Genomic DNA, 20,003 nt, shown 5'->3' on the forward strand with positions numbered 1-20,003 from the left:
TTTAGAGTTGTGTCCCCTTAACTTGGATGGATCTAGTATCTGGTCAGCTTGTTCAGGGCCATTCTAGTTTGTGCTTTTGTCTCTGCAGTAACTGCATTAAGAACCATTCAACATCTCAAGCTGAGTGGCTTGTTGTCCCCCAAATTCTCTGGCATATGGCTTTTAGCACTCTGCATGTGACTTCTCATGCCTGTCTGGCAGCAAATACAGTCGCATCTCAACCTGGGTGTGGTTTGGAGGATATCTTGTTTTTTTTGTTTTGTTTTTTGAGGCAGAGTCTTGCTCTGTCACCCAGGCTAGCATGCAGCAGCACGATCTCGGCTCACTACAACCTCCATCTTCCAGGTTCAAGTGATTTTCCTGCCTCAGCCTCCTGAGTAACTGGGACTACAGGCGCCCACCACCATGCCCAGCTAATTTATATATTTTTAGTAGAGACGGGGTTTCACTATATTGGCCAGGCTGTTCTCGAACTCCTGACCTTGTGATCTGCCCACCTCGACCTCCCGAAGTGCTAGGATTACAGGTGTGAGCCACCATGCCTGGCCGGTCTGGAGGATATCTTTGGCATCCTGGTGTTGTTCCAGTTTATTTGTTTGTTAAAAATATATACATATATACAAATACAATTAAAGTTCTAGATTGAAAGGACTTGTTCTTTTTGTTGTTGTTGTTGAGATAGGGTCTCATTCTGTTGCTTAGACTGGAGTGCAGTGGTGAGATCTCAGCTCACTGCAGCGTCAGCCTCCTGGGTGCAGGTGATCCTCCCAGTACAGCCTCCCAAGTAGCAGGGATTACAGGCACGCTCCACCACCCTCGGCTAATGTTTTGTATTTTTTGTTGAGATGGGGTTTCTCCATGTTGCCCAGGCTGGTTTCAAACTCCTGGGCTCAAGCGCCCCTCCTGTTTCAGCCCCCTAAAGTGCTAGGATTACAGGTGTGAGCCACTGCACCTGGATAGATTTGTCTTTTAAAAAATTTTAGTCCACCAGGCATGGTGGCTCATGTCTGTAATCCCAGCACTTTTGGGGGAGCCAAGGCAGGTGGATCACTTAAGGTCAGGAATTCGAGACCAGCCTGGCCAACATGGTAAGACCCCATCTCTACTAAAATACAAAAATTAGCTGGGTGTGGTGGCAAGCACCTGTAATCCCAGCTTCTAGGGAGGCTGAGGCAGGAGAATTGCTTGAACCCAGGAGGCGGAGGTTGCAGTGAGTTGAGATCGTGCCACTGCACTCCAGACTGGCGACAGAGCGGTAACTCTTTCTAGCCATGCTGGTCCCAGCATCTTGGGCTATAACTCTGCTGTCCCTCAGCATAAGTTGGGGGTATGATTTCACTATCCTAATTGCCTGTCCTAAGTGATCTTACTTGCTGAAAGGAACTAATGTTCTATTGTTTAGCACTTCTAAAAACTCATTTCCTTTACACAAGTTCAGTATTTTGGACAGGAAACAGTAGCTTTGTTGTTTATGCTATGTGTCTTTACTTTCTGTAATGATTCTTTTATTTCAGGATTCCATGTCCTTTATCTACAAGGCTTTGGAAAGGAACGTAAGGACAATGTTCATAGGTGGCTCTCAGTTGTCACAGAAGCACATCTCTAGCCCCTTAGCATCTTACTTCTTGTCATTTCCTTATGCAAGGCTTGGCTGGTACGTATAAGTTTATCTAACTTGTGAATGTTTTCTGCAGTATTAATTTTATTCAGTCATTCTGCAACTGTATTTTATTTTATTTTATTTTATGTTTGAAACAGAGTCTCACTTTGTCACCCAGACTGGAGTGCAGTGGCTTGATCTTGGCTCACTGCAACATCTGCCTCCCAGGTTCAAGTGATTCTCTGCCTCAGTTTCCCAGTAGCTGGGATTTACAGGTGCATGCCACCACGCCTGGCTAATTTTTATATTTTTAGTGGAGACAAGGTTTCACCATTTTGGCCAGGCTGATCTCAAACTTCCGGACTTAAGTGATCCTCCCGCCTCAGCCTCCCAAAGTCCTGGGATTACAGGCATGAGCCACTGTGCCCAGCCCTCTGCAACTGTTTTAAATGGTGCTGTTTAGCACCTTGTTTGTCAATCAATTCATCATCAACAAAAGCATTAATTTACTTGATTTACAATTTTTTTTTTTTTTCTGTACTAGAGATGGGGTCTTGCTATGTTGCCTACGCTGGTCTCAAACTCCTGGGCTCAAGCGATCCACCTGCCTCAGCCTCCCAAAGTGCTGGGATTACAAGCATGAGCCACTGCACCTGACAAAAGCATTAATTTAATGGTTAAGTTATTGTAACAATGAAATGATCTCCTTACACTTGGTCAAATATGTTTAAATACAAGGAACTTTTGGTTTCCTAAATAATCACAACAATAAAGGATATTTCATGGAATTTTTGTAAAGCTCTGATGTTCTTGGAGATATATTCTTACAGATTTCTTTTGTCATCTAATAACATTAGAAGGTTGTTATAGTGATTTAAATATTGTAACTTCATATGGTAAAAGCTAGTATACCATGACAGTTTTATAAAGAGAAAGTTAGGAATTCCTGTGATTTTAAAATTCAACCAAAACTAAGCCCCCCAAAATCAATAAATCAAAACAAAACAAAACAACAAGAACATACAAAACTAAGCCCAAGTATATAAAAGTGACCATTTTCTGGAAGTTTGGATGAAGGCTTTTTTTAAAAAAAATCACACTCCTTAATTCCAAAGGGCGGCCAGGCGCGGTGGCTCACGCCTGTAATCCCAGCACTTTGGGAGGCCGAGGCGGGCGGATCACAAGGTCAGGAGATCGAGACCACGGTGAAACCCCGTCTCTACTAAAAATACAAAAAATTAGCCGGGCGCGGTGGCGGGCGCCTGTAGTCCCAGCTACTCAGGAGGCTGAGGCAGGAGAATGGCGTAAACCCAGGAGGCGGAGCTTGCAGTGAGCCGAGATCGCGCCACTGCACTCCAGCCTGGGCGACAGAGCGAGACTCCGTCTCAAAAAAACAAAAACAAAAAAAAAAAAAAAAAAAAAAATTCCAAAGGGCATCGCATTTCCTTGGCACAATTTCCTGACTGTCCTTCCTTTCGGGGCCTCTGTGCATTTAGCTCTAGTGCAGGCGACTGGGAGGTGAATGCTGTCTTTACTGTTCGTTCACTTGTAATGGCTCTTCTTGGCCACCTCCCTGAAAGATCCAAAAGGCCTCCTGCTGGACTGGCAGCTACACAAGCACAGCCAGCCACAGGGGCATCCCTAGGGCCATTACTGGCCAGCATTGAGCCTCCAAAGTGCAGAGAACAGCAGCGGATCCACTGGAGTGTCTGCCCCTCCCACTATCACAGCCTTAAACAACTGCTGTTGCCTTTTTACTTTGTTCTGCCATTTGTTCTGATTTCGGCTTACTGGAACCTCCGCCTCCCGGGTTCAAGGAATTCTTCTGCCTCAGCCTCCAGAGTAGCTGCGATTACAGGCGCCTGCCCCCATACCCAGCTAATTTTTGTATATTTAGTAGAGACAGGGTTTCACCGTCTTGGCCAGGCTGTTCTCGAACTCCTGACCTCAGATGATCCACCCGCCTCAGCCTCCCAAAGTGCTGGGATTACAGGCATGAGCCGCTGTGCCCAGCCTGCCATTTGTTCTTTATGTGGCAATAAGAACTAGAATAAACAAATGACTTTTGGTCTTTCCAGCCCCAGTAGTGACAGTTGAACCTTTGACTCAGTTTATCCAGCTCTATAGCTGGTGGCTTGTGGAATCTCATGTAAACTACTAAATAGGTTGAACACTTGATTTCTTGATTTGGCCCACTACCAGGTGCCTGTGTGGCTATGGTAGAAACATAGTTTATTTCACACAAGCTTGTCTTTGGTCAAGTAACACATTGAAATGAGTTGAGCAGATCAGAAAGTGGCCTGAGCCATTGGCTGGAGGGACTTGGCTGGACACGAATTTCCTCTTTACTCTCAGGCAAGCCCTGGTTTTGTGTATAAGACAGGAAGCTTCATGAGGATACTTTTCATCCTCTCAGGTTATGTGGTCCAAAAATGCTTAGAGGCCTTGATTTGTCCATTTTTATTTTATTTTTCCCCTTGAAGAATGAGACTGAATTTCTCAAACAATACAACGTCAGAAGTGAATATTCACAACAGTCACGCAGGGTAGAAAAGTCAGTGAGAGAAAGTTAACGGACTGGGCTCTAGAAAGGAAAGAAGCAGGCGACAGCTTTACCCCTAGTGCTCAGTGCATACCATGGTGGGTTCCTTCACTTCCCTAAGGGCAATGACCTCAGCTGACCTCAACCAGGATGGGTACGGCGACCTCGTGGTGGGCGCACCAGGCTACAGCCGCCCTGGCCGCATCCACATCGGGCGCGTGTACCTCATCTACGGCAATGAACTGGGTCTGCCGCCCGTTGACCTGGACCTGGATAAGGAGGCCCACGGGATCCTTGAAGGTTTCCAGGTGAGACACCATCTCATTCTTTCTCTTCTAGTGGTCAATAGCCACTGCTTACATTTTATGGCAGATTCTCCAGGATGAGTAACTGATAACAAGAATAATTACAGTAACAAACAGCTGATGGTGTACATTTGTGAAGCACTTTTTATTTTTAAAAGCATGTTTACATCATTTATTTTATTCTATCATTAATCTAATACCTTCCAAAAACACACATGCTATTGAGAACTGCTTTGAGTGGCCAGTTGGGATGTGATTTCTTGATAATATAATTGATAATATAAAACCTCTTTATACACACACACACACATGAAATAGTATGTATTTATAAAACTTTATAAATATTTTAATTAATTAGTTTATTTATTTGAGATGGAGTCTCTCGCTCTGTCACCCAGGCTGGAGTGCAGAGGCGCAATTTCTGCTCACTGCAACCTCCGCCTCCTGAGTTCAAGCAATTTTCCTGCCTCAGCCTCCCGAGTAGCTGGAACTACAGGTGCACACCACCATGCCTGGCTAATTTTTTAATTTTTAGTAGAGATGCAGTTTCTCCATGTTGGCCAGGCTGGTCTCGAACTCCTGACCTCAGGTAATGCACCCGCGTAGGCCTCCCAAAGTGTTGGGATTACAGGCGTGAGCCACTGTGCCTGGCCAGAATTTTAGATTCACAGAAAAGATATAAAGACAGTACAGAGAGTTCCCATGTGCTGTTTACTCATTTTCCCATATGTTAACATCTTACATAATCATGGTATACTTGTCAAAAATTAAGAATAAAAACAACATTGGTACATCACTATTAACTAAATGCCAGACTTTCTTTAGATTTCATTCTTTTGTCCTAAGTGGTTATTTATCACCTGAAAACACCCACGGTGACTACAGACATTCCTCATGGAGTCCAAGCATTAATTCCTCCAGAGAGCGCTAGGGTCCTGGAAAGTTTTTCTAACATCAGAGGCTTTAGTTTTTGTAACAGCAATAAGTGGGGGGGCAGGAGGACGGGGTAAACAGAGCCCTGCTACTAGTCGATGAGTGTGGGGCTTTTGGTGACACTGTCCTGGCACTGCATTCTCTGAGCGTCAAGCGCCAGAGGGGGAAGGAACCCTAGACTTCCGGTCGGATCGTCGTGGTTCTTGTTCTGGGCAAGCCACTTACCCTTTTGCTGTGAAGTTAATCCTGTGAAGAGAAAATAAGATGGCACACCTGAACATGCTTTTTTTTTTTTTTTTTTTTTTTTTTTTGAGACAGAGTCTCACTCTGTTGTCCAGATTGGAGTGCAGTGGCATGATCTTGGCTCACTGCAACCTCTGCCTTCTGGGTTTAAGTTATTCTCCCTTCTCAGCATCCCAAGTAGCTAGGACTACAAGCATGCACTGCCATGCCCAGCTAATTTTTGTATTTTTAGTAGAGACGGGGTTTCACCATATTGGTAAGGCTGGTCTTGAACTCTTGACCTCAGGTGATCCGTCCGCCTCAGCCTCCCAAAGTTCTGGGATTATAGGTGTGAGCCACTGTACCCAGCCACGAACATGCTTTCAAAAATAAGAAGTACAATGGTTTATGATCTAGTTTAGGCTCTGATGAAAGGAGCTCTGAATCCAACATGTACAAATAAGGTGACTGGCCAGTGTGTAAGGTCACAGTCCCAGAGGGACAGCATTTTTCAGAGCCTTCTGACACCACATGAACAACTTCCAAAAGACGTCTATCTAATCCTGTTGCTTCTTACTTCTCTACAGAGCCTTTCCCCGTCAGACTGTTGTGTAAAGTATAAACCTTTGGGCGCATATAGACAGGGAATAAGAGAGGAAACTGCTTCCTGTGGCTGCTAAACTCTCTCAAATACCACTTGGGTGAGAAAGGAAGTGGCTCCATGCCCTCCTCCCCCAGTGACCTTTGATAATTTCAAAGATGGCAAGATACAGGCATGGACGAGGGATGGGAATCCTGCCCTCAGGCCCTGACTGCAGTGAGCATCTCCCTGTCCTCATTGATACAATGAAGGTTTATGATAATCTCAAGGCGTGGCCTGCTTTAAAATTCTGTGCTCCTCTAGGAATGACTGGCTGGCCCATAGGAGGGCTGAATGGTGCAGCTGATGGTGATGAAATGAACCAGTCCTCAGTGGGCAGAGCCCTGAGTTATTGGTTCCCACCCTGCCCTAGCGTGTTTTGTGTCCTCAAGCAACCTTTTCCTGTTTATCAAGTTTCTGCCTTATAGAAAGGGGCACTGCTTATAGATGCCACTGCACACGGGTGTGGAGAGATTACCCAATAAATAATGGACGTGGGTCCTGCAACATGTGTGTTACGTGGCAAGCACCACTGTGTGAAAGGCCATTCATTGCTACGTAAGTTATGAAAGAACTAGAGAACCTGGCCCAGCGCTGTGGCTCATGCCAATAATCCCAGCACTTTGGGAGGCCAACGCGGGCAGATCATGAGGTCAAGAGACCAGCCTGACCAACGTGGTGAAACCCCGTCTCTACTAAAAATACAAAATTAGCCAGGCATGGTGGCACATGCCTGTAATCCCAGCTACTCGGGAGGCTGAGGCAAGAGAATTGCTTGAACCCAGGAGGCGGAGGTTACGGTGAGCCGAGATCAAGCCATTACACTCTAGCCTGGCAACAAGAGTGAAACTCTATCTCAAAAACAGAGAGAGAGAGAGAGAAAGAAAGAATTGGAGAACCCAGTGAATTACTTTCAGGTCTACGCTGATTGCAGACAGTAGGATAAGAAAGATATAGAAAGTCCACTTTGGAAGAAAAGTCTCTGAAGAGATTGAGTTTTCCATCTGTACTGTTAAAACGAGGATCCAAACAGTTCCTACCTTAATCCATTTAAAGTGCTTGGAACAATGTCTACAGCGGCACCGTCCTGCAGGACTTTCTGCACTGATAGGAATGTTCTATAGCTGGGCTGTCCAGTGCGGGAGACATAAAACACAGGCTTTGAACATTTGAAATGTGGCTATTGCAACTGAGAAACTGAATTTTTATTATTTATTTATTTATTTTGTTTGTTTTGAGATGGAGTTTTGCTTTTGTCGTCCAGGCTGGAGTGCAGTGGCATGATCTCGGCTCACTGCAACCTCCGCCTCCCAGGTTCAGGCGATTCTCCTGCCTCAGCCTCCCGAGTAGCTGGGATTACAGGTGCCTGCCACCACGCCTGGCTAATTTTTATATTTTTAGTGGACATGGGGTTTCGCCATGTCGACCAGGCTGATCTCAAACTCCTCAGGTGATCCGCTCGCCTCGGCCTCCCAAAGTGCTGGGATTACAGGCTTAAGCCACTGCGCCAGGGCAGAAACTGAATTTTTAATTCTATTTAATGTTAATTACTTTAAATTTAAAGGTAACAGCCCTGTTTGGCTAGGGGCTACCACGTTGGTCAGCATGGCTCTGGAACATCCTGAGTACTCAAAAAATGTTAGCTACTGTTGCTGATGTTATATGATTATTATTTTATATACTTTCTTTTTTTGTTTGAGGTGGAGTCTTGCTCTGTTGCCTAGGCTGGAGTGCAGTGGCACATTCTTGGCTCACTGCAACCTCCGCCTCCCGGGTTCAAGTGATTCTCCTGCCTGGGCCTCCAGAGTAGCTGGGATTACAGGCATGTGCCACCACGCCTGGCTAATTTTTGTACTTTTAGTACAGATGGGGTTTCACTGTGTTGGCCAGGCTGGTCTCGAACTCCTGACCTCAGACGATCCACCCGCCTTGGCCTCCCAAAGTGCTGGGATTACAGGCGTGAGCCACCACACCCGGCCTATTTTAGGTACTTTCGAAGGTAAGTTTTGTGCTTAATGTGGGTCAGAACATACATGAGGCTATTTTCTACAAACCTAGAACTCATAAGAACCGACCCTTTACTTTCTGGCACCTCTGCTTCCTCTCAAGGCAGCCAGACACGCTGAAAATGTACTTGTGCAGAGCTCCCTGACTAATGTGTTGCAGATACGTTACAGCTTGCTGCTGCACCTTCAGCTTTTGGGTGGCGGGGTTGCGGGGGTCCCCAGGCCTCTCTACTCCCTGGGAGTCAGGAGTGTTCTTTCCAAGGCTGTGGCTTAGCCCAGGGGAAGTAAACTTGTGCCTCTTCAGCCCTCAGGTCGGTTTGGCTCGGCCTTGGCTATGTTGGACTTTAACATGGACGGCGTGCCTGACCTGGCCGTGGGAGCTCCCTCGGTGGGCTCTGAGCAGCTCACCTACAAAGTAAGGCTGCTGCTGGGGTAGGGTTGGAGGAGAATGGGGTGGCAGGGAGGGGACTCTGAGGGAGGCCAGTGCTGGGGCCCTGGAGCAAAGCAGACAGCCAGTGTATCAGACAGAGCATTTGTGAGCAGATCATCTCAGGCCCCTATGGAGTTCTTGCTGTGACCTTGAGTTAACCTTGTAACACCTGCTGCTGCCTCCCTGGCCTTATTTTGGCCCTGTGGTTTCCCAGTTCCACCAGGTACTTTGCTCTTTTTTTCGTCCCCCACCATGCTGAATGCCAGTGAAGGGAGACAGAAATTCCAGCTAATCTGTAATTTCTGGTTATCAAAACAGCGAGGTGACTTCCCCAGACCGTTCCTCAAATGCTGGATCCCTGCCTGTTGCCTCCTTTCTTACTGAGGCAGAGATCCTGGGCCCTGGACCACAGGGCTTGCTTCCCACAGGTGTTTCCTACCACAGCAGGGCCCACGAATCCGGGCACCATGTGTGACCGTGGAGGTCGAGGGCCCTCCCTTGCCGGCTGCCCTCCACACGCTCACCTCTTACCTTTTCCTCCTCACACTCCATTTCTAGACATGCCAGCAATCTGTCACATCCTGAACTCATCAGGCTGTCTCACTTTGCGACCTTTGCTCGTACAGTTTCCTCTGCTTGAAAGGCTTTTTCTCCCCTGTCTTTCTTTAGGAGTGACAGTCACTTCTTGCCGAAACTATTACCTAACTGCTGGGTGAGGCTGATACTTCTTTGTCCCCACATAGCATCCTGTGCTTGTACCTGTTACAGCCCCTTCTTCCCTGGGTGTCATAATGACCTGCATGCCAGCCTTTCAGGAGGATAGAGATTGGTCTTCTTTGTCATTGTGCACCTAGTACATGGCTTATGATGGGAAAGAAGTGCTTGTAGAATGAATGGGGATTGAGACAGGCAAGTTATAGGAGGAACTGATTGGTAACACAGAATAAAATAGCACAGTATGTATCCTCAGGCAGACAAGTGGTACCGATGTGGTATGTTGGCATTCAGATGTGCCATGGGTACAACAGGGTGTGGCCTGGGGGCTTCATGGAAGAGCCTGAAACTGTGCTGGGCCTTGAAGTGGGCAAGGAGTTGAGTAAGTCATTCTGCAAGCACACTGCACAATTGTGTGTGGAGGATCTTGAGTAAGACATCACGGAGGCAAAGATATAAGTGCCATCATTTCTGCATTGCGGACTCTCATAGTCTGATAGAAGTGACAGACTTTAAAAAAATTCCTTTCAGCCCAGCAGCCATGCATAGGATGGATTTCTGTCTGTCGTCAAGCTCCCAACCATTGGGGGTGGTGATAATTTGACAAGGTCTCGCTTTAATTAAAAATTTATTTTTCGTGGACCCAGAATCTCACTATGTTGTCCAGGCTGGTCTTGGAACTCCTGGCCTCAAGCCATGTTCCCACTTGGGCCTCCCAAAGCACTGGGATTATAGGCATCAGCCACCGTACCTGGACCCAGAGTCAGTCCTTTTTGTCTTGCTGTTATTTAAGGTTCTTGGGTCACCACCAGAGCCTCATGTCTGTCTGCTGTTTGTCCTTATCTAGGGTGCCGTGTATGTCTACTTTGGTTCCAAACAAGGAAGAATGTCTTCTTCCCCTAACATCACCATCTCTTGCCAGGTATGTTTACCACTTTAGCCAGGCGCAGAAACCTAGAACTTACTGTATCCTATTTGCCACCAGGGCTGGGTAAAATGTGCTTTCCTGGTTTCTTCTTAAGGACATCTACTGTAACTTGGGCTGGACTCTCTTGGCTGCAGATGTGAATGGAGACAGTGAGCCCGATCTGGTCATTGGCTCCCCTTTTGCACCAGGTGGAGGGAAGCAGAAGGGAATTGTGGCTGCGTTTTATTCTGGCCCCAGCCTGAGCGACAAAGGTAGTGCCTGAGGGGGAAGGGGTGGAGACCATGGCTACTCTGTGTGTCTACGCTAACTTATCCTGCATAGGAGTTTATGGCCTTTTTCCTTATTCCATATAATTTCACCAACATTTTCTAACAGTCCGTTACTCTTAAAGATGTTCTGGCAAGTGATGTGCATAGATTCACTGAAAATACAAAAGGTGACCCACAATTTCTAGGTAGAGAGCCAAAGAGGGCAAATAGACTATTCCCATAGTGTCTCTATGTAAAATAGAAACACTGAGGAGGCTTTGCACCAACAGCATCTTAGTGGTGCTCTCAACAGCCCATAGCCGTTTTTGTTTGTTTGTTTTGTTTTGTTTTGTTTTGAGACAGAGTCTCACTATGTCACCCAGGCTGGAGTGCAGTAGCATGATCTTGGCTCACTGCAAGCTCCACCTCCCAGCTTCAAGCAATTCTGTCTCAGCCTCTTGAGTAGCTGGGACTACAGGCACACACCACCACGCTTGGCTAATTTTTGTATTTTTAGTAGAGACGGGGTTTCACAATATTGGTTAGGCTGGTCTTGAACTCCTGACCTCAGGTGATCCACCCGCCTTGGCCTCCCAAAGTGCCGGGATTACAGGTGTGAGCCACCACACCTGGCCCAGAGTCTTTTTAAATAGCATCCTCCGCTCCACAGAAGTGAACTCTAGAAATGTATTTCTCCTATGAAGTGTGAGATTCATTTTTGACATTGGGGTCCTGGGATCAGCGTGGGAACATAAAAGACTTCTGGCAAAAGCTCAGCAAAACGAACCCACTTCTATTAGGCTATGAAAAGGATGCTTTCTTTTCACCCCAGTAGTCCTCTCGCTTAAAGTATTAGTAAAAAGGATGAGTTGTCTTCTTTAGAGAAACTGAACGTGGAGGCGGCCAACTGGACGGTGAGAGGTGAGGAAGACTTTGCCTGGTTTGGATACTCCCTTCACGGTGTCACTGTGGACAACAGAACCTTGCTGCTGGTTGGGAGCCCGACCTGGAAGAATGCCAGCAGGTGAGACTGATGCTGGGGCTGGGACCCGTGGCCACAGGGGCAGGTACCAGCTGCTGTGGAGCCCACTGAGCATGGGACTCAGGCAGAAGGGGTAGGAAATGCTTGACCTTTGAAGGAAAAGCCAAGGCTCTGGGCAAGGTTGCAAATTCTCCTCTTTAGAAATACAAAAATACAATAGACAAGTGTGTTACTTTCTCACAGTTCTGGAAGCTAGAAGTCGAAGATCAGGGTTGAGGTCAGAGAGCTGGTTTCTCCTGATGCCTCTCTCCTTAGCTTGCAGATGGCTGTCTTCCCTCTGTGTGTGTCTGTGACACATTCCTCACTTCTGCTTTTTTCTTTTGGGAGGAAGGGATGAGGGTTCACTCTGTTGCAAAGGGCAGAGGGCAGTGGTAACTCACTGCAGCCTCGAACTCATAGGCTCAAGGGATCCTCCTGCCTCAGCCTCCTGAATAGCTGGGACTACAAGTGTGTACCCATGCCTAATTCATTTTTTTTTTTAATTTAAAAACATTTCTGTAGGGATGGGTTTTTGCAGTGTTGCCCAGGCTGGTCTCAAACTGGCTCAAGTGATCCTCCTGCCTCTCCTCTTCTTTGAAAGACATCCGTTGTATTGGATCAGGGTTCACCCAAATGACCTCGTCTTAACTTAATCACCTCTTTAACGATTCTATCTTCAAATACGATCACATTCAGAGATACTGGGGGTTAGGACTTAAGTGTAGGGATGGAAGGACCACCATTGAGCCCATAACAGTAGGTACCCCTATACCTCTATCCCAGAGAGTCTGCTGGGAGGCCTGTCAATTGGGAGGCAGAATGGTGGGTGTGGCACCTGGAGAACCTGGATGTTGCGATTAACTCCGATAGTCCCCACGCTTTCAGGCCTAGGATCACAGAGACAGAGAGCCTGCTGGGAGGCCTGGATGGGGGGAGGTGCATTTCCTTTCCTTGCACCTGAGTACCTGGCCTGCTCTCAGTCTTGTGCCCTGGCAGCTAAGCCCAGTGTGCTTCATTCTAGGCTGGGCCGTTTGTTACACATCCGAGATGAGAAAAAGAGCCTTGGGAGGGTGTATGGCTACTTCCCACCAAACAGCCAAAGCTGGTTTACCATTGTTGGAGACAAGGTATGGCAAGCCCTCCCCCACAGGAGAGTGGACACTCCAACAAAGCTTTCCCGCCTATACAGTATTGATTGATTGTATCTCACAGGCAATGGGGAAACTGGGTACTTCCCTGTCCAGTGGCCACGTGCTGATGAATGGAACTCTGACCCAGGTGCTGCTGGTGGGAGCCCCGACACGTGGTAGGTCATGCACCGCGACACTTTGCTTCCTTTCAGTCGTGTGGCTCCTTGTACGCATTGTATTGGAGGAAAGTTATGAGATCTGGAGCTGAACAGATCTAGATTTAAATATTTCCTTTTTTCGTTAATAGCAATCTACGTAACTTTGGGGAAGTTACTTCACCTCTCAGAACTTTTGTATCACCATCTACAAAACTGAAATTATAAATATTTCAGGCCGGGTGTGGTGGCTCACACCTGTGATCCCAGCACTTTGGGAGGCCAAGGTGAGAGGATAACTTGAGGTCAGGAGTTGGAGACCAACCTGGCCAACATGGTGAAACCTCGCCTCTGCTAAAAATACAAAAAGTAGCCAGGTGTGGTGGTGCAAACCTGTAATCCCAGCTACTCAGGAGGCTGAGGCAGGAGAATCGCTTGAACCTGGGAGGCAGAAGTTGCAGTGAGCCAGGATCATGCCACTGCACTCCAGCCTGGGCAACAGAGCAAGACTACATCTAAACAATACAATGAAATAAAATAAAATAAAAATCTATTTCAAAGGTTTGTTGAAAATGACATATGAAAGTAACTTAGTGTGTTTTAAAGCCCCTATCCCATTGAACTTGGAGCTAGAGAAAAATTGTATAAGTGAGTTCATTAGGAATAGGTCCACTATGAGGACCTATCTGTTTTTTTTTTTTTCTCTTTTGAGACAGTCTTGCTGTGTCACCCAGGCTAGAGTGCAGCAGTGCTCTTAGGGCTCACGGCAGCCTTGACCTCCTGGGCTCAAGTGATCCTTGTACCTCAGCCTCCTGAGTAGCTGGGACTACAGGCATGTATCAGCCACCACACTGGCTAATTTTTTATTTGTCGTAGAGACAGGATCTCTACATGGTGGCCAGGCTAGTCTCTAACTCCTGGGCTCAAGTAATCCTCCCGCCTCGGCCTCCCAAAGTGCTGGGATTACAGGCATGATCCACTGCACCCAGCCGTGAAGATATATTTTAATAAACTGTTATTTTATTTATGGGAAAGAGAGTCTTTTTAAAAAAAAAAAAAAAAAAAAGAACAACAAAAACTATTCCCTCCCAGATTATAAAGGTGAATTATGCTTATTGTGAAAATGTGTGAAATTACAAGGAAATATACAGAAGGAGAAAAATCACCCCTTACCCAGATATTTAAAAACTGAAGCTTATAACTATATACGATATTGTCATACCTACTTTTTTTACTTATTTTATGTCTTAAGCACATTCTCATGCTAGTAAATATTCTGCTAAAACATGATTTTTGATATCTATGTTGCATTTGCTTCATGCCAACATTTACTAACATCACCCTGTTGGTGGAATTGTAGGTTTGTTTCCAGTGTTACACTATTGTGAATAAGGAATTATTGAACACTCATGTACCTCATCTTTGACTGCCTTTCTGATTCGTTTTTGGATAGATTCCTGGAGATGGAATTCCTGGAGTAGAGGATCTAATCTTTCTAAAAGCTCTTGTTATATATAATCAAACTATTTTTCAGAAAGATTTTTGTTTCATGCAATATGGGAAAGATTTGAATAATAGGCAGAAGTGGATCAGGCAGGCGGGGTGTGGTGGCTCACTCCTGTAATCCTAGCACTTTGGGAGGCAGAGGTGGGTGGATCACTTGAGGTCGGGAGTTAGAGACCAACCTGACCAACATGGTGAAACCCTGTTTCTACTAAAAATACAAAAATTAGCCAAGTGCAGTGGCGGACAGCTTTAATCCCAGCTACTCCAGAGGCTGAGCCACAAGAATTGCTTGAACCCAGGAAGCAGAGCTTGCAGTGAGCTGAGATCGAGCCACTGCACTCCAGCCTGGGCGACAGGGCAGGACTCCGTCTCAAAAACAAAAACAAAAAACAAAACAACCACCAGAGAAAAACAGTTTTGTTTGCTTTAAGTTTTCATTTCTACGTTTGTCCTCCTTCGTCAGTCTTGTAATGACGGTCTCAAGCAGTAACAGTAGTAATTGCTGTAATGAGCCCAAGAATTTGAGGCCAGCCTGGGCAATATAGGGAGACCCCACCTCTACAGAAAAAAAAAAAAAAAGCTAGGCATAGGCATGGTGATGTGCACATGTGGTTCCATCTACTCGGGAGGCTGAGGTGGGAAGATCACTTGAGCCCAGGAGTTCAAGGCTGCAGTGAGCTATGATCGCACCACAGTGAGACCCCATTTATAAAAAAATAAATAAAAATAGAAAATAAGTTTAATTATAACTTTTATATATGTATATAATGTTAATTTATAACGTGTATATAAGTATACTACATATAATATAAATGTATATAATATGTATATATCACATACATATGTATGTAATATGTATATATAACGTGTATATATGTACATATAATGTATACAGATTATATGTGGATATGTGTATCTATAATATATATGCCTATCTATAATATATACATATTATGTGTATCTATAATATATACATATGTGTATCTATATATGAATTATATATAAATGTATATATCAGATATAAATATATATAAATTAATATCACAATCAGGTTATTGTTATTGATATATTTCACCCACATTGTTCAGATTTTCCCATTTTTACTTGTATTTTACTTGTATTTCACCCACGCAATTTGTGGGGCGCAGTTCCAAATAAAAATGCAGGGCCCCTTGTTAAAAAATTGTTGAGAATTTCAAGTCAGAGACAGGCCAATGTGAAGACAGGCATAGGACCTTTAGAAATGCAGTGCCTGTGTGACCATACGGGGCACACGTCTTGCATACTGTACAGCTTTTCAAATCTTGGAATCAGGTTAGACGCAACTTCTCTCATTTCCTAATCTACAGCAATTTTTGCATAATACCTGCGTTTTATCACAACCATCCCCGAATATGCAGCTTTGCAAAGATGTGGCATCACTGAAAGGAATGCAGGGCTCTCATGTCGTAACTGTGACTGGCCTCCACCTAGTAGTTCATGTGGTGTCAGATGTCACTATTACCTTTGAAATTTCAAAATATCGACAGCATCTCTGCGAGTTCACTGAAGCGCTTCAGTGTGCAGTTTGGGAATCACAGCTGTAAGGCACAGATTAATCTAAATTGGAGAATTTTGATCTACTTTTTTTTTTTCTTTTTGAGACAGAGTCTCACTCTCTTGCCCAGACTGGAGTGTAGTGGCGTGATCTCAGCTCACTGCAGCCTCTGCCTCCCGGGTTCAAGCAATTCTCCTGCCTCAGTCTCCTGAGTAGCTGGGAGTACAAACGTGCACCACCATGCCCAGCTAATTTTTTTTTTTTTTGGTATTTTTAGTAGAGGGGGGTTTCGCCATGCTGGCCAGGCTGGTCTCGAACTCCTTACCTCAGGTGATCTGCCCACCTTGACCTCCCAAAGTGCTGGGATTACAGGCGTGAGCCACTGCACCCAGCCACTACACCATTTTATATCAGATACTTGAGCATCTGTGGATTTTGGTATCTGTGAGAGGCCCTGGAACCAATCCCTTGTGGATACTGAGGGATGGCTGTATTATTTATAGTAGTGAAAAGCTAGAAATAGCCTAAATGTGAAAAGAATCAGATTTAAAATTTTATAATCCACAAAATCTCCATTTTGTTTAAAATGTGTGTTTATAGATATCTCTCTACCTACCTACCTATCTCACTCTTCACAAAGAAATATATATTATATAAATTTTCTTCTTTATGCTTTTTTTTAAATAGATGGAGTCTTGCTATGTTGTCCAGGCTGGCCATGAACTTCTGGGCTCAAGTGATCCTCCTGTCTTAGGCTCACAAGTAGCTGGGACTACAGGCATGTGCCACCACACCTGGATTATGCTTTTTTTTTTTTTTTTTTTTAGTATTTTTCATACTTTTGATAATGATGAAATATAGAAGATCTTCTTGACATCTTCATAGTTTTGACTATTTTGCAGTAATCCTGAAAGCTGGTGACATTAAGTAACTTATAGTTGATAATTTTTCTTTTTCTTTTTAAGCAATAGGGTCTTGCTCTGTTGCCCAGTCTGGAGTGCAGTGGTGTGACCACAGCTCACTGTAACCCTGAACTCCTGAGGTCAAGTGATCCTCCCGCCTCAGCCTCTTGAGTAGCTCAGACTACAGGCACATGCCACTGATGCCCTATTTTTTTGTAGTGATAGGGTCTCACTGCATTACCCAGGAAGGTCCATGAGCTCAAGTGATCCTCCTGCCTCAGCCTCCCAAAGTGCTGGGATTATAGGCATGAGCCACTGTGTCCAGCAGGTTTATAGTTTTTCTGAGACGTGAGTATGAACCACGTTGCAAGATGATATCCTCTTTCCTGTGGTTTTCAAGAGTAGAGTTGGTGAGATGCACCTATGTATTACAATAGCTCTGTTGTTTTCTGCTCCCTCCACTGGAAGAAAAGTTCCACTTGAGAAGTAAAATACTTGTGTGTGTTTATTTAAAAAATACCTGCCACCCCCACAACCCAAACACAACCCTAGGGGCTAGTGCCTATGGCAGAAATGAAGACAATGTGGAGGTCAAAAAGATAATGGTCCTTAATTCGAAGATATAAGCATTACAGACGGACTTCTATGTTAACTAGAAGGTATAAGCATTACAGAAGGAATTCTGTGTTATAGTAGCATTCTGGAATTTGAGAATTCATAAAGGCCTCTGCTACATGTAGCCCTTTTAAAAGCCAAAGTTCTTCAGGATTATTTTCATTACTAAAATAATATAGAAATGCCTACAACATTACCTTGAGTTTTTTCTCCTTAATTGTCTAAGTGTGTATGATAATCCATTGTTTGGTTTGCATGATTGAGAGGGTGAGGTGTTTTGAATGACTGAAATTTCCAAGTGTCTAGATTCTTCTGTTTTAATTCTGAAGAATTAAAAAAACACTTTGATGAAATTATTTTAAATTATATTCTTCTCTTCTTTAACAGACTGTGATGCATGTTAGAGATTTGGGAGTATTGATTAATTACAATTCTTCCTCATCCTTGTGCATTTCAAATCATTTCTGAAATAGATTCATGAATCATTCAGAGGGATATCAAAATATGTACTTTTGAAGAGCTGACATAGTTGGATTAGAGAACACAGTCTCAATGGGCAGCCCTATTCAGGTTAATTCTTGCTCCAAAAGCTGGACCTTGGGGTGACTTCTCTGAGATTCTCCCACATGCAGTGGGGCCAGTGTTCATCCTGTCAGTGGCAGAGCCAGAGGGAGAAGCCTCAGGTACCCTCCTGCCTGTGGAAGGACTGAGGCAGGGAGTGGACAGAGAGCTGAAAGTATTACTGTATTCCTGGGCGCTCCAGGGAGCTCAATGGTCCCTTTAGGAAGCATGAAAAGAAAGGGAACGTGGCCAGGCGCAGTGGCTCATGCCTGTAATCGCAGCACTTTGGGAGGCCGAGGCAGGTGGATCACAAGGTCAGGCGATCGAGACCATCCTGCCTAACACGGTGAAACCCCATCTCTACTAAAAATACAAAAAATTAGCCAGATGTGGTGGTGGGTACCTGTCATCCCAGCTACTTGGGAGGCTGAGGCAGAAGAATCGCTTGAACGCAGGAGGCAGAGCTTGCAGTGAGCTGAGATCACACCACTGCACTCCAGCCTGGGCGACAGAGCGAGACTCCGTCTCAAAAAAAAAAAGGAATGAAGATTTTCTCTCATTTCAACTTTTCTTGATATTTTGGGCTTTCACTCTGAATATTAACTATTGTACTTTGTTGGCACATTGTTTTCTTAGGAGACATTGTGTTAGGTCAGGTTGTTTACCCTACATCGGGAAGCTCTGGATTGCTGAGCTTTTAAAATAGTGTTTCTTATTTCCTACTGTTTTCTGGCTGTTATTTTGGAGTGTTGTTGCTGACTCTGCTTTGGGCCCTCAGTGGCTTCTAGTGGACAGTCTCCTGTAAACAAGGCACAAGTTTGTCTGAAAAAACAGGTCAAATTAGCTCAGTTTTACACACAAAACTCAGTGGACGCTGACGTGAGATCGTATCCATGCACTGATGCTTTGCCAGTGTACGACAAACTTCTCAGAGGGCCACCAGCCCCGCCAACCCACAGGTGCCATTTATATTTCTGAAATCAAAGCTCTGTTCCAAATAACAAAGTTTACAGCGAAATTCCAACAACTAGCTTTGAGTTTGTTCAAAATTCATTAATTCAAAAAACACTTTATTAAATACTTGTACAGAACCAAGCACCATGCTAGCGACAGTGGCTAGAGAGACAGAGCCATGACCCCACTGCTTGTGGAATGGACGCCTGATGCAGAGACACAGGAGTGAATGCAGAGCGGTGCTGCCCTGCCATGGGTATTCGGAAGGCACTGGGCCAGCTCATGTCCACTGTAAAATGCTTACCTGAACTCAGAGGTCCTGGGGTCAGGACACAATCACTTGACCATGTTTTGTGGGCCCCAGCTGTCTGCAGTTCTTGTAGTTCTGCAGCGTTTGTGCCCAGAGCTAAAGTCCCACTGGACTCGGTGTTATTACGTATGGGAGCACATGGAAGCGGCCTCTGCTTTAGACCAGGGAGGTTAGGAAAGGCTTCCCAGAGGAGAGGACACCAGAGCCAAATTCCGCAGGGTGAGCAGGAGTAGCCAGCAGAGGGGTGTGGACGGGGAGCACGGGAGGGTATGCCTCTATTCCAGGCAGAGAGCGCATCATGTCCAAAGGCCGAAATTGAACACATAGTTTGGGCTGTGGTTTAAGTTCATAATGATGAAGTGTGGGTGAAAGGGTTAATGGCGCTAGATCCCCAAGTGGGAGTCAGATTCTGTAAGGCCTTGTGAAGAGTTTGGACTCCGTCCAGAGTCCACTTGTGTTTGGATGTGTCCGTCATGGGGGTGACCTAGGCAGTTTGTGATATGAGAAAATAAAAAGGGGGTTGTGTGGAGACTGTATTAGGGGGATACGACCGGAAAAAAGAATACCTGCCTGGAGGGAAATCACTGAAGCTCTCTGGTGTTTGTGCCTTGGTGCCCCAGCTGGTTGTACCTCCCTGTCTGCCGGAGTTGACCAGCACTGAAACCAGCTGTCCTGTAGGATCCCGAGTGATCAGCGTCACTTGAGAATGGGATGCTATTCCGTGTTCTGTAATGCCTTCATTTT

At 45.3% G+C, this 20,003-nt stretch overlaps 1 protein-coding gene across 3 annotated transcripts in view; it reads left to right on the forward strand.

The window, feature by feature from the left end:
- Positions 1-20,003, forward strand: part of GPLD1 (glycosylphosphatidylinositol specific phospholipase D1) — a 68,243-nt gene that overhangs the window by 36,994 nt on the left and 11,246 nt on the right. For all 3 annotated transcript variants that reach the window (XM_078000914.1, XM_078000915.1, XM_015135674.3), the window contains 8 exons: positions 1,515-1,654; positions 4,264-4,450; positions 8,553-8,663; positions 10,240-10,314; positions 10,415-10,571; positions 11,451-11,592; positions 12,611-12,716; positions 12,802-12,895. In XM_078000914.1, the coding sequence (XP_077857040.1) occupies positions 1,515-1,654; positions 4,264-4,450; positions 8,553-8,663; positions 10,240-10,314; positions 10,415-10,571; positions 11,451-11,592; positions 12,611-12,716; positions 12,802-12,895 (1,012 nt within the window). The remainder of the gene's footprint in view (positions 1-1,514; positions 1,655-4,263; positions 4,451-8,552; positions 8,664-10,239; positions 10,315-10,414; positions 10,572-11,450; positions 11,593-12,610; positions 12,717-12,801; positions 12,896-20,003) is intronic.

This window comes from Macaca mulatta, chromosome 4 (assembly GCF_049350105.2).
Source record: "Macaca mulatta isolate MMU2019108-1 chromosome 4, T2T-MMU8v2.0, whole genome shotgun sequence".
NCBI lineage: Eukaryota > Metazoa > Chordata > Mammalia > Primates > Cercopithecidae > Macaca > Macaca mulatta.